This window comes from Pan paniscus, chromosome 9, assembly GCF_029289425.2.
Source record: "Pan paniscus chromosome 9, NHGRI_mPanPan1-v2.0_pri, whole genome shotgun sequence".
NCBI classification, from domain to species: domain Eukaryota; kingdom Metazoa; phylum Chordata; class Mammalia; order Primates; family Hominidae; genus Pan; species Pan paniscus.
The window spans coordinates 90,944,685-90,960,053 of NC_073258.2; the positions used below are offsets into that span (position 1 = coordinate 90,944,685).

The 15,369-nt window shown below is 35.8% G+C and overlaps 1 protein-coding gene across 5 annotated transcripts in view; it reads left to right on the forward strand.

Moving 5' to 3' along the window:
• The first annotated feature begins 3,568 nt into the window (after positions 1-3,568).
• Positions 3,569-15,369, forward strand: part of NAALAD2 (N-acetylated alpha-linked acidic dipeptidase 2) — a 58,088-nt gene continuing 46,287 nt past the window's right edge. For 3 of the 5 annotated variants that reach the window (XM_008966381.5, XM_034933529.3, XM_034933530.3), the window contains exons 1-2: positions 3,569-4,033; positions 4,751-4,862. In XM_008966381.5, the coding sequence (XP_008964629.1) occupies positions 3,952-4,033; positions 4,751-4,862 (194 nt within the window). In that variant the 5' untranslated portion in view covers positions 3,569-3,951. The remainder of the gene's footprint in view (positions 4,034-4,750; positions 4,863-15,369) is intronic. The other 2 variants (XM_008966382.5, XM_034933531.3) reach the window with 2 other exon arrangements.

Below are 15,369 nucleotides of genomic sequence, written 5' to 3' on the forward strand. Positions count from 1 at the left end.
CAAGTTTCCAACTAGAATGTTAGCATGATAGGAGGCATATCCTACGCTGATAAGAAGGTATGGATGGTCTATTTTACACATTTACCTGGTAGGTCTTTTCTAATTTCTACATTTATTGTTGAGTAGAGTAATTATGACATCAGAAGGAAATCATCCAATCATGGTTTCTGCTTTTTTTAAAAAATTTCTTCTCACTTTTATCAGTCTTTCACCTCTTCTCACTATCTAGACTTCTTTTGTCTCACCTCTCCTCTGTGATATAAGTTCTGGTATATTGTTTAATGTACTAATTTTCTAACATCTTATTTTATGTTTGAAACTAATTTTTGACAATTTTGTGGCCCAGAATCTTAAAAATACTTAACCACAGTGGTTCATGTCTGTAATCTCAGCACTTTGAGAGGCCAAGTTGGGATAATTGCTTGAGCCCAGGAGTTCGAGACCAGCCAAAGCAACGTAGTGAGACCCCGTCCTATAAAAGAGAAAAGAAACAAATACCCAACTGGAATATAATGCTTGTGCTGAATCACAGCTATCATAACATCAACGATTCACATTTTTGAAAGTGAACATTGCTTTCTGGATGACCACAACATCATGTAGGCCTATTCATTTCCCTAGTAATGCCACCTTGTGACATCACTAATGGCATAATGTCTGTATCTATGCACTGAGTTTCTCATATGCAGAATAAGGCAACATTTTCAAGCAAAACCTGAAATTTTGTGGCACAGCACCTGGTGAGACTGTGGGTTTGACAAATATCTCACCACTTTATCATCAAGTTAAACATTATTCTTTTTTATTAAAGCTTAATAATTAAAGCTTAATTCTGCAAGTGAAATTTATATATACTGCTTTATTAGTACATATATGACACTTTGTTTTCAAACATTGCCATAACCTGTTTGAAGGAACTTGAGCTTCAGAGTTACAAAAATTGCCTCTGCTATGATGCAGAAGAGGAGGAAAAAATGCTTAGATAAGAGCAATTTAACTTAAATGGAGGAAGTGGTGAGTTTTATTATGTTAGAGGCTCACTGAATCATGAGCAGGTCAAATGTGTCAAATAGCTTCATTGAGAGACTAGTTTTCAATACTCAAAGTTTTTATATACTATTAGCTTTGATGGAGAAATTGAAAAGGATTGCCCTATGTCAACAGTGTTGCTTTGTTAAGTGTGCTTTGCAAAGTACAAGTATTTGCCAAGATGGTAATAATTAGGAATTACTTTTTGATAGCAGCCTTCTGTTACAAACTTAATTAACATAGAATTTTGAATGCTTGCAGTGTCTATATTGACAAAAGTCCAAAGACTTGTTGAGCCAGCTAACTGGGCTTTTTACAATGGCTTTTCAAGATTGCAGATGCCGCCTACAGAGACGACAGTCATATTTGAGGTAACGTTGCTCATTCTTGGAACTCTTTAATCTAATTTTAATTTAGGAAGATTATTCAAACTGGCAAACTGTGTTAAATAATGCATTGATTTATTCTATTACTCAAACTTCAATTAGCAATAAAAAACACAAAATGAGCAAGAAAAAATAAATTTAATAAATAGCTTAGCAACTTTATTCATTAGTTTCTACCTTCTCTTTCTTCAGTAAATCTTTTCCTGGAGATAATTTTGATCTGCCTCTTGAGGGCTATGTAGTCAACAGTGAATGGTCCAATGGGTAGCAAATAGAAAAAGCCAAGATTCTAAAAATTGACAAATTACACAATCAATACCCAAAATGTTTACATGTACAAAAATAACATTTGATATTGTTTGAGACCTTTGTGTGTCACCTGTTAAACACTGGAGAGTTATTAAAATCCCAGTATTATTTCATAATGTCACACATAAAAATAATTCTGAGTGCTCTTGGAAAATGTTTCTTAAGCCATATTTGAGGGGTTTAGTTACTTCACTGGATATTGAACCTTTTGAATAATTCTATTCTAATTCCCTATATTTGGTGTTGTGTGTATGCATATAAGGGGGAAGAAACTCACTTTGTTATGAAAGTGTTTTTTGAAAGATGTTTCTCTCTAAAATAGAAAACACTGGAGGAGTCAGTCAAGGAATGTCTAACAGGCTAGTAGCTGAAAAAGCTGAAGTTAGTTGGGACTTAAATTGCATGCAAACATTAAGAAATCAACAGTTCATTAAGGAGGTTTGCTTCAAAGTTAAGTACCAGGTATGCTACAAAAGTTTCAAGAAATAAGTCATTAGGCATACCTATCAACAATTATGTTCAATTCATAGCCACTGAAATACAAGGACAAAAAAAAATTATGTCCCAGAAAAATAAATTTCACTCTTCCAGTCACTTGTTAGGAGCAAAGGTGCATTACCTAAAGCTATCAGGGCTGCAGACAATGCTGTGAAGTTTATCCTAGATATACTACCATCTTTGAAATCAACATAGCAGTTTTGCTTTGGCCAAAAAAACTACTTTTGGTTAGATACGTGAAGCCAATCATAAATTCCTAAAATTTTTCTCTGAGATGAGATGGTTGGATGAAGGCTATCTATGATGGCCACTATTTTGCAAACCCATCTTTAAAGAGAAATGCTTCATGAATGTAGCATGGTGAGGACAGGGGAATGACAGGGGCCATTGCTAACGTAGGGGTCAATGGAAAGCTTCCCCTTCACCCTCTGAAGTTTTGCTGGAAAATCAACTCACAAAAGGCAGACTATTAGAAAAAAAAAAAGGCTTACAAATTTATGAATAACATAGCATAAGGGAATAGTAGTAGAATGATTACCCAATAACCAATGAGGTACAGATGATAATATACCCATCTTTTTAGAGGAAAGGAAGATGGGAATGTGTGTATAATTTTAAGAGGGTAGTAAATGAATTTTAGGGGAATTCAATGGGCTTGAAGAATATGCAATGGCCTGGGACAAAGTCTGTTGGCCCTACAGGGCAGACAAGAGTTTGTAACAGAAGTCTGCCAGTTGTATTGACAGACTGCAGTCCTTCTTCCTGAGATATTAGTTCGGTTAACGAAAACTCAGGAAAGAAACTCTTTTTTGTTTGTTTGTTTTTGCCTTTAGTAGTTCTGGACTTTAGGCAGATAAGGGAACTTTAGAGAACAGCTTTATTCTGTGCTATGGGAGAGACAAAGGATTGAGAGAGAGGAGCTGGAAGAGAGGGGTATGGTCAGAGAGACCCTCTGCCTTCTCCGGTTTAGCATGTCAAAGCACCATATTTTGGGAAATTGGTGTCTGAGCTTTAGCATTAAGAACATACTCTCAGTAACTACTGGCAGTGCAAGGTCCTTTCAATGATTACTTTTACTAATGTGAACCTAAAACATTCCAGTGAGGTAGGTAAAAACCTCAGTTAAATGAGTGGAAACAGAATTACAGAAATGTGGAGTTTTGTTTAAGTAAAGGGGAACAAAAAAACGCAATCCCATCGATTTTGATGCTGACAGTGATTGCGGTATTAGTGGTGTTAACAGCTTTAACAGCGGAGCACCCAGGACCAGAAATCATTTCCGAGTTTGACGAGTGGGAAATTACAGCAGAGAATCTGGAAGAAGAATAACCAATAGATCAGGAAAAGCAATACTTAAATTCACTTCTGAGCCGAAACTGGGCATTGTGGGGGATGGGCATGGCAAACAGCAGTCGAGTTCTTTAGGAAAAAATTAGGGACATTTTCAGCAGCTCCCGCCACCTACTATGTCCGGGTTACTGCGGGATCCACAGAATGGAAGTTGCCCGCCAACAGGAAGAATGCCTCCTCCCTCTGCAGGGCTTCCTTTCCCCCATCGAGGGCCGCTGGGGACCACAGGTCCCCAGCGGGTAGGGCGGAGGCGTGGCCTTGCGAAGGTCAGCGGAGGCCACCCAGCGCTCACAGCCTCCTGCCAGCGCGCTCTCTGTTTCTCTGCAGCCCCGAAGCTCGCGAATGTAGCAGGCGCCCCAAGCTCGGTCCTCAAGAAGCCATGGCGGAGTCCAGGGGCCGTCTGTACCTTTGGATGTGCTTGGCTGCTGCGCTGGCATCTTTCCTGATGGGATTGATGGTGGGTAAGTGAACGAAACACTCTCCCCCGACTCCGGGGCTCGTGATTCTCTGTAGAGATAAAGGGAGAAATCCTGGAGCTGGAAGGGATTGGGCTGAGCGCTAGCCCTGGCCGGCTGGGCTAGATATGATAAACTCTGCAAATTTCAGCAAAACTAGAAACCAGATGGAATGTATTTTGGGCTTGCTAATAGATAAAGTGTGCTTGAAATTCAAATTTATTAAATGTTCATTGAGTTCACTAAAGACAACCTACAGCTGTCACTATCTGCAGGGATAAAAAAAATCGTTTTATTTCCAAGCAACATTAGTGAGTCAAAACTTTCAACTAATACGGGCAGCACTAAAAACAAAGCAAAACGAAACAAAACAAAACAAAACCCTGCTCTATATGTAAATAAATATTTGTGGAATGTTCCCTATGTGTCAGGGACTAGAGATCCAGGGAAGAACAAGAAAAGCCATGCCTTCATGCATAACGTGAGAAAATGAAAGAGCTTCTCTTAAATAAAACTCCTTTTAAGCATCTAAAAATTATATTACATAACAGAATTTACAGGTTTTCTGCATTTAATATGAACATTATTTTTTAAAGCTCACCATGATCTATTTGTCAGATAAAGGCTTTTTGGGGGAAAGGACAGAGGGGTGGCTTCTAGTTTTAATAAAGTCAAAATGATTTTGTGTATATGTGTGCATGTTTGTGTATTTTTTTTCCTTAGGCTGGTTTATTAAGCCTCTCAAAGAAACAACCACTTCTGTGCGCTATCATCAAAGTATACGGTGGAAACTGGTATCCGAAATGAAAGCTGAAAACATCAAATCATTTCTTCGGTAAGTTTGTTTTACGTATTTGATCTTAAAAATCATGTTTAAAATATCACAGTGAGAAGCATATTATACCTGGTTATATGCATGAGGACAGTCTTCTCTGTGTGAAATTACATATTAGTCATCAACTTTTTTTTTTTTTTTAATGTCTCTTTACACCAGTCTTGAGGTGAAAAAGTAGGTCTTTCTTCCCTAACTTTATCTAACAAAAAGTATCTGGTTGGCTTATTGAGAGATGTTTCAACTTCATGTAACTTTGGATCTAACTGAATGTTATTCTTTGTTCATCAGTGCCTGGGTTTTAATCAGCAATTTTTTTAGATACCATATTCTGTCAGGGAAAGTTAGATGCTGGTTGACTAAGTGATTTAGTGGAAAAGTGATCAAAGTGTCTGATTCTGTCTGCCGAAAGACCTTTATCCCGTCTTGCAGGTATAAATTTGTTGTTTACAAATAAGACAAAATGAAACCAAAAAGAATCATTGCCATTCCTCCAGCTTCTAACCATGAAAAACAGTGGAAATTGGGGGAGTGATCATAAACTCCTTAAGAACAATGGCCATGGTATTTATTTCTGTATTCAGACTCTTTCAAATGGGTGTTATTTTTTAAAATCAGCTTTAGTGAAGTATAATTTACATAAAATAAACTGCATCCCTATAAAGCCTACAATTTGAGAGTTATGACAGATGTATGCTATGCTGAACGAACCACCTCCTCCATCATGCTACAAAAATATTCCATTATGCCCTTTGAAGTTTATTCCCCATCCCCCTCCATCTCTGGCACTGGGCAATCACTAACAAATTTTATATCACTGGAGATTCATTTGCACTTTCTAGAATCTTATTTAAATGGAATCATATAGTATATGTTCTTTTGTATCTAGCTTCTTTTACTCAGAATAATGATTTTGAGATTCATCTAGATTGTTGCATGCATTAGTAGTTCATTATTTTTATTGCAGACTAGAATTCCATTGTATGGATATATTGCAATGTATAATTGATGGAAATTTGGGTTGATTATAGTTTTTGACTATTGTGAATAAAGCTGCTATGAACAGATGTTTACAAGTCTTTCTGTGGATATGTGGTTTATTTCTCTTGAAATGGTTGAGTTTGATGATAAGCATAAGTTTAACTTTTTAAGAAAATGCCTAAGATAAGTGAAAAGTGGTTGCATCATTTTGCATTTCTACCTCAAAATAAGGAAATCAGTATTCCAAAGAGATATGTGCACTCTGATATTTACCACAGCAGTATTCACAATAGCCAAGATACCGAATCAACCTGATGATCAACTTCCATCAACAAATATTATGGTGTATATACAGGATGGATTATTACTCAGCATAAAAAAGAAAGAAATCCTATCATTTGTAGCAAAATGAATGGAACTAAATGTCATTATATTAAGTGAAATAAGCCAGGCACAGAAAGACACATATTGCATGATCTAACTCACATGTGGGAGCTAAAAAAAAATTGATCTCATGGAGACAGAGAATAGAATGATGGTTACCAGAAACTAGAAGGGTAGTGAGGAGGGTAGACAATACTGAGGGGTTGGTTCAATGGGTACAAAAATACAGTTAGATAGAAGGAATACGATCTAGTATTACATAGCACAATAGGGCAACTATAGTTAACAATAATTTATTGTATATTTCAAAATAACTAGAGTGGATTTGAAATGTTCCAAACTCAAAGAAATGATAAATGTTTGAGGTGATAGATATCCTAACTACTCTGATTTGATCATTACTTATTGTATGCTTGTATCAAGATATCACATATACCCTATAAATGTGTACAAGTAGTAGGTAGCCATAAAATTTAAAAATAAATAATTTTAGAAGTCTATTCACGGCTTTGGCTTATTTTGTATTTAAAGATAAGTTGTTTTCCCCCTGTGGAGTTTTTTGTTTGTTGTTGATGTTGTTGTTTTGAGACAGAGTCTCACTCCATCACCCAGGCTGGAGTACAGTGGTGCAATCTCAGCTCACTGCAACCTCCATGTCCTAGGCTCAAGGGATTCTCCCACCTCAGCCTCCTGAGTAGCTGGGACTACAGGCATGCATCACCACACCCAGCTAATTTTTTTTATTTTTGTTTATTTGTTTATTTTGTTGTTGTTGTTATTGTTGTTGGTAGAGACAGGGTCTCATTATTTTGCCCAGGCTGGTCTCGAACTCATGAGCTCAAGTGACATACCCACCTCACCCTCCCACAGTGCTAGGATTACAAGCATAGGCCACCATCCCCAACCCTCCTATGGAGTTTTTAGAGTTCTTTATATAGAGTTGACTCTTGAGTAATGTGGGCATAGGGTGCTGATCCCCATGCAGTCAAAAATCCACACATAACTTTTAACTCCCCCAAAACTTAACTATTAATACCCTACTAGTGACCTTAGCAATAACATAGACAATTAACATGTATTTTGTATATGTATTATATGCTGTACTCTTACAATAAAGTAAGCTAGAGAAAAGAAAATGATTTTAAGAAAATCATAAGAAAGAGAAAAAGCATTTACTATTCATTAAGTGAATGTAGATTTTCATGAAGGTCTTCATCCAGTCTTCACATTGAGTAGGCTGAGGAGGAGGAGGAAGTGGAGGGGTTGGTCTTGCTGTCTCAAGGATGGCAGAGGCAGAGAAGGTAGAGAAGGGAGTCAGGAAAGGCAGTCACATTCCATTTAATTCTTAGACATCATGTCTGTTTTTTGCTTTTTCTTTTCTCTGAAAATATTTTTATACACTACCAGTTCTTCTTCCATCATTTGCTTTAGTTTTAGTACCTATATCATAGAAAGGACCGTGTTGTAAAAGAAGTCAAAAGCAGTCTTGAATAATGGAAACCCTTCTGCCAGATTGTCTAATATCATCTTGTTTTCTGGCATTGCTTCTTCTGTGTCTTCTTCCTCATCACCTGGTACTGGTTTAGAAGTATTCATCTCCATCAAATCGTCTTCTGTTAATTTTTCTGGTGTCTACTAACTTTTGAATTTTTCCAAGATTACTATCATGAAACCCTTCATCCCTCAACTTTTTTTTTTTTTTTTGCCATATTCACAATCTCTTTCATGATTACCTTGTTTGGCTCTGTCATCAATCCTGTGAAGTCATGTCAACATCTGCACACAGTTTTCTTTAGCAGGAATTTGTTGTGTTGGGCTTGATGGCTTTCACAGCATTTTCTATAACAATGATGGCATCTTCAATGATGTAATTTTTTTCAGAATTTCATGAAGTTCTGTCAGGTTTCTCTTCCGTAGTATTGACAGTCCTTTCCATAGAGTGCAGTGAGCCTTAAAATTCTTATTATGATCCCTTGATCTAGGGGGCAAATTAGAGAGATGTGTTTGGGGGTAAGTAGACTACTTGATCTCAGGGTTTCTGGGTAGCCAGAGGTGTCTTCCAATACCAAAAGAATTTTAAAAGGCAATCCCTTCCTGGCAAGGTATTTCATGACTGCAGGAACAAAGTATGGGTGGAATCAATCTAGAACATAGGTTTCTGTTGTCCAGGCCTTCTTGTTGTACAAACAAAAGACTGAAAGCTGGTGTTTATCTTTTCCATTCAAGGCTTGGGGGTTAGCAGCTTCATAGATAAGGGCAGTCCTTATCATAAACCCAAGTGCATTTGCACAAAGCAGTAGAATTCGCCTATCCCTTCCTGCCTTAAATCTCAGTGCTTACATCTCTTCCTTACTCATAAATACCCTTTGTAGCATCCCCCTCCGCCCCCAGGATAGGGCATTTTCATTTGCATTAAAAAATCTTTTCAGGCAGATATCCTTTCTCCTCAGTAATTTTCTTAATGTCATCTGAAGACTTGTCTACTGCCTCTTGGTGAGCAGAAGCTGCTCCTCCTGTTATCTTGACACTTTAAAAGTTAAACTTCTTTCTAAATGTATCAAACCATCTTTTGCAGGCACACTATTCTCCACCTTTACCTTCCTTTTGCTTTAAATTATCATAGAATGACTTTGCTTTTTCTCAAATCACATTAATTAGAGTCTATAGATATGCCTTTCTTATAGCAATCCTACACCCACACAAAAGCTACATTTTCAATACAAGAAAAAAAGGTAATTTGCAAAAGAACAAAGTTTTCACATTTGCAGGCATAGCTGCCATGACAGCTTCATTCACAAATTTTTCCTTTTTTTTTTTTTTTAACAATAGTCCTTATGCTGGATTTATTTTGAAAATGGAGGGCAATCACAGCTGCACACCTCAGTCTACGGTATACCAAGCAATTCAACCTTTTCTTATAATGTATCATTAGTGGCACTTTGTATGGATCCCATGGTGTTATTCAAGGTTTACAGTATTGTACTAAACACGGTAAGAACTACATGAGAACCATGGGAGATCATTTTTTAAACTGCCATAAGCAATTTACTGGAGAAACAAACTGTTCAGGTAGTGATGATTAGGGAGATGATTAATATCACACAGTGGTTTAAGCAGATAGTCACCTCACAAGCTCACGGCAAGAGCAATAAGCTGTTGCTACAAAAGTATTACTGTAGTACACAATGTATTACAGTTAATTTTACATAATTATGATTTTATATTGTATCTTTATGTTTGTTTACATTTCTCTAGACTGCAAATGGCACCATGTAGTCTGTGTTTTGATACATTTTAACTTTTTATAATAGATTCATGTTATTTTAAAACAGTAAATGATAAAATACTTTTACATGTACTTCATGCATTCGTGACAAACCTCTTCTTTTTTTTTTAATATTTCTAGGCTATATGGTTCATTTATGAGTTTTTTTTAAATTGCTGCAAATCTCAAAAAAATTTTCCAATATATTTATTGAAAAAAATTCATATGTAAGTGGACCCATGCTGTTCAAACCTATGTTTCAAGGGTCAACTCTATTCTAGATATAAGTCTTTTGTTGGAAATGCAGTGAACAAATATTTTTTCCCAGTCTGTAATTTGTCTATTTACCCACCCTCATTTGCAGATCAGAAGTTAAAACCTTATTTTGATGAGGTTTAATTTATCAATTTTTCTCTTTTTGGATCATGCTTTTGGGTTCATATCTAAGAACTCTTTGATCTGGACTTTTGACCAATTTTGTCTTCTTTTTTCCCCCAGAGATTTATAATTTACCTTTTACATTAAAGTTTCTGACCTATTTTGAGTTATTTTGTGCATAAAGGTGTAAGGTTTAGGTTGAGTTTATTCTTTTGCTTGAGAATGGCCAACTGCTCTATCACCATTTGTTAAAATGTTATCCTTCTTTCATTTAATTGCTTTTGCACCTTTGTTAAAAATTGGTTGGGCGTATTTGTATGAGTCTATTTCTAGATTCTCTCTTTTGTAGAGACAGAGTCTTATTCTGTTTCTGGGTTTTATATTCTGCCCTATTTATCCAGTACCATACTGTCCTGATTATTAAAGTGATATAGTAGATTTTAACAAAACATAGAATGATTTCTCTTACCTTATTCTTTTAAACTATTATTGTAGCTATACTATATCCCTTACCTTTTCATTTAAAATATATAATAAACACATATTTGTCTAAAAAACTATTGGTGGAGCTTTGATAGGAATTACATTAATCCTATAGAGCTATTTGGGAATTCTTGACATTTTTGCTATGTCCAGTCTTCTATTACATGAACATGGTATGTTTCCAATTGTAGATCATCTTTCTTTTATCAGCATTTTGTAATTTGCATTAAGCAGATGCTTTATATGCTTTGTTAGATTTGCATCTTTCATTTTCTTTGGAGCAACTGCAAATTATATTGTGTTTTAATTTCAATTTCCACATACTCTGTTGTTAGCATATAGAAATACTGTTGTGTTTGTGTATTGATGTTGCATCCTGTGGCCTTGCTGAACTCTAAGAAGGTTTTGTTTGTTTGTTTGTTTTGGTTTGGGGGGGGTTTTCTGAGACAGAGTCTTGCCATATTTCCCAGGCTGGTTTCAAACTCCTGGAGTTAAGCGATCCTCCCACCTAGGCCTCCCAGAGTTCTGGGATTACAAATGTGAGCCACTGGACTTGGCTGGAAGGTGGGAAAGAGTTTGGTTTGTTTGTTTGTTTTGGTTTGTTTCTTGTAGATTCATTGAAATTTTCTATATAGACAATAATGTCATCTTCAAAAAGGGAACATTTCATTTCTTTTTTCTTTCTAATCTGTATGCCTTTTACTTTTTTAAGAAAAATTGCCTCTTTGTGCTGACTGGAACCTCCATTACTCTGTTGAATAAGAATAGTAAGAATGGACATTCTTTTCTTTTTTCTAATCTTAAGGAGAAAGATTTAGTTTCACCATTAAGTATGATGTAGCTGTCGGTATTTTGTTGATGCTCTTTGTCGAGTTAAGAAAGCTCTCCTCTATTCCAAGACTGCTGAGGGTTTTTATCATGAATGGGTGTTGAATTTTGTCAAGCGCTTTTTCTGTATCAATTAATATGATCATATGATTTTTCTTTTTTAGCTGGTCGGTAGGGTAATTCCTTTATTTCTTCACTAATTTGGGAGGGGGTCAAATTTAATCCAGAGCTATGTTATAGTTTTCTCCACGAATGCGAAATTGTCTATTTGTCCCATTAACTTGGTCAGTTTTTACTCTATGTATTCTGAGGCTCATTCATTAGGCATATACACATGGATGTTGTTATGTTTTCAAAACAGAATGACCTTTTATTTTTATGAAATGTGCTTAGTTATCTTTAGTAATAATCTTTTTAAGTCTATTTTATTTCATATGAATGGAGCCATGTCAGCCTTCTAATACTTATGTTTATATATGATGTCTTCTTCCATCTACTTACTTTTAACTATCACTTTCATTAGAATTAAAATGTACCCTCTATAGAGAGAACACAGTTGTCATTTGCTGTTTTATCCATTTTTGTAATCTTAATTTAAGTATGCCCTCTGTGGGCCGCATATAATAGATATTTGCTTTTTTATCCACTCTGGTAACCTCTGCCTTGTGAGTATTTAGTCCATTAACATATAATATAGTTATTGATTGATATAATTAAACTTAAGTCTGCCACTTTTTGGTTTGTTTTCTGTTTTCTTTCTGTACCTTTACTCATTTTCTGACTTTTTGATAGTGGGGAAAATATATGAAATTTTATTTTATTTCAGTTTATCTTTTGGCTATGCCTCTTTGGCTATACTTTTTAGTGGATACTCTAAAAGTTATATTATACATCTGTAATGTTTCACTGTATTCTTAAATTTACTACTGTGTCACTTAATATAAAATGGAGAAACTCACATTTCTGTATGTCCATTTACTCTCTCCCCCACCATCCTTTATAAGGTAGCTGTCATATGTATTATACATACATGAAATATAAACCTCAAAAAATAATGCTATATTAATGTTATATTTTTTCTTTGAACATGTATATGTATTGTAAACCAATTAAAGTTAAAATTAGTATTTCATGTTTCTTAGATATTTATCATTTTTGATGCTTTTCATTTGTTTCTGAAGATTTAGGTTGCCTTGTGCTATTTCTGTTGAGTCTGAATAACTTCCTTAAGTATTTCCTGTAATGTGGAGTCTGATGGTGACAAATTCTTAGTTTTTCTTCACCCATAAAATTCTTTACTTCAACTTTATTCTCCAAACATATTTTTCCTGGACATAGAATTCTGGGTCGACTCCGCTAATACACATGAAGTTTTTAGAACTTTAAATGTTTCACTGTCTTCTAGCTGCTATGTCATATGATGAGAAGTTTACAGTCATTAAATCATGTAACATATTATTTTTGTCTTTGATTTTCAGCAGTTTTACTATGTGTCTAGGCATAGTTTTCTTTAAATTTAGCCTGTTTAGGCTCTCTGAGCTTCTTGACAATGTAAATTTATGTCTTCCATTAATTTAGAAAGGTCTTGTTTACTATTTCTTAAAATATCTTTCTGTACCATTCTTTCTCTTCTTTTCTTCTAATACTCCAGTTAAACCCTACAGACAGATACACTGAGCGAAGTACATACACTACGGTTAGCAGACAATCCCTGACTTATGATGGTTTGATTTAGAATTTTTCAACTTTATGATGGATTTATCAGGGTATTAAATGCATTTTCAATTTAGTAATATGTTTGACTTTCAATGCGTTTATAGGAACATAACCTCACCATAAGTTGAGTAGTATCTCTATTTTCTACCCATCTGTGCTGTTGATGAGATCACAAGGTTCCATGTTAGTGTCTATGGATGAACTCGAGTGAGCTATTGTAATGAGGAATAAATCAGCTATAATGTTCTTATTAAATTTCAGCTTATGTATTATCAAGGCACATCAGATATCAAGAGATTAGTTCAAAATGTCTGTTGTGAGGTGCTTTTTTGATGATACAGGATAAGAATGAGTAGGAATGAACATCACTTGAAGAGAGACACACATACAAAAATTACACACCAAGAATGATGACAAGAACAGGGATAGAGGGAAATACACCATATTAGGAGCCCCCAACTTTAATGAATGAAGAGGCATGACTCAAAGTTTTGTAGATGACAGTACATACCTAGAAGGTGTAGTGGGTGGTGACTTTTGTTGTAAGCTTCAAAAAAGCTGTTAGTTTTTAAAGAAGATAAAAGAGATATATTTGAAAGAGCCAGTGGAGAGTAAGAAGGCCTCCTAGCTGAATTTTAGCCATGAGCTATATGGGATCATGGAAAATAAAACAGCCGGCATGTGAGCAGGGTCGTCAGAGGAAACCAGTTAAGACAAGGAGGTTGGCTGGGCACGCTGGCTCACGCCTGTAATCCCTGCACTTTGGGAGGCCAAGGAGAGTGGATCACCTGAGGTCAGGAATTCAAAACCAGCCTGTCCAACATAATGAAACCCCACCTCTATTAAAAATACAAAAAATTAGCTGGGCATTGTGGCATGCACCTGTAATCCCAGCTACTCAGGAGGCTGAGGCAGGAGAATTGCTTGAACCTGGGAGGCGGAGGTTGCAGTAAGTCGAGATTGTACCACTGCACTCCAGCCTGGGCAACAAGAGCAAAACTCCATTAAAAAAAAAAACAAAAAAAAACAGAAAAGAAAGACAAGGAGGTCAAGGAAACATTCAGAGAAGGTGCTGAAGATATAAGCGAATTGTTGATTGCAGAGCTAAAGGGTTAATGAACACAGCAGAAGAGTTTAGAAGGCAAAGGAGGGCTTGAAGAGTGGGTTAAAGGGCTTAAATGTGGGAACAATTGTATTTCCCCCAGCCACTTTCTTTTTAACACAGCCTCAACTGTGAGTGTTCTCCCTCTCTCAGGAGGGTATGTGTTCAGTAAAGGTTACCTTCCTCCCAGCCCAGGAATCTCTTGATTAGTCCATAAGCCAATCATTACCCTCCCTCTAGCAATGATTGATTTGAGAAGGGGTAAATGACCCTATTTTGCCTAATGAAATGGGAGAAAAACTTAGCTAAGATCTTCTAGAAAAATGTTCCTTTGTTAAACACAAAAGAAGGAATAGTTGTTCTAGTTTGTACTTGTTTCTCCTGAAGTTACTGGGTGAATATGTATGCCTGGAGCTGTAATGCCCATCTTGGGACCATACAGAGAAACCCTGATATAAAATAAAGGATGTTCTACCTTCCTACTCTTTTTCTGTACTTCTCTATTTCATTTCAGGGGGTTCTTGAAAAGATGGGAGGCAAAAAAGTTCATGGCTAATCCTCCCTCCTAATTTAAGGAAATATATATATTTTTTCTAATTGCAAGAATCATGTCTGCTCTATGTAGAAACAAAAATAATGAATTGTATAAAGTAGAAATTAAATATCTCTAGCCGTTTTGCTTTTTTATTCCTATACATATAAAACAACTTCTGTCTGAACACATTTGTACTTTTAAAAAATAAATATGGTAAGAAATTAAACATCTGATACCTGCAGTTTTCAATTTCTGATATAGAGAAAGACATCTTCTCAGAGAAGATGATGCTTGAAGAGTCCTTATGGATGATTAATAGTTTGCAGATGAGAAAGGAGAGTGATTAGAAGTGGTGATAGAGGGAGATTCAGGTAGATGGGACAATATTTTTGGTTGAGATAAGACATTGTGCAAAGGCTAAAAGGTATTAAAGATCATAATGATTTTATGAGAAAAATAAGTATACTCAGTGACAGAGAGTAGAGGAGTTTATAAGAGAGTGATGTGGAATTAACCTGAAAAGACAGAAGACAGGACCTAACCTAAAAGTGCTTTAGATGCCATGTTGGAGTGTGGACTTTCTAATGCAGGGTACAGGGAGTTGTAGAAGAATTTTAAGCACATGGGTAATAACAGCAGATGAATTATTTAGAAATATCACTATTTCTCAGGATCGGGTAACTACAATTTTGGATTCCAGTTCCAGCATTTATTAGCTGTAAAATTATGAGTAGATTATTCAGTCACTCTGTCAGTCTCCTCATTTGCAAAATGGGGATGACAGAAGAAGGATTGTGATGATTAAATGAGAAAACACATGTGAAAGTGAATGTAGAGT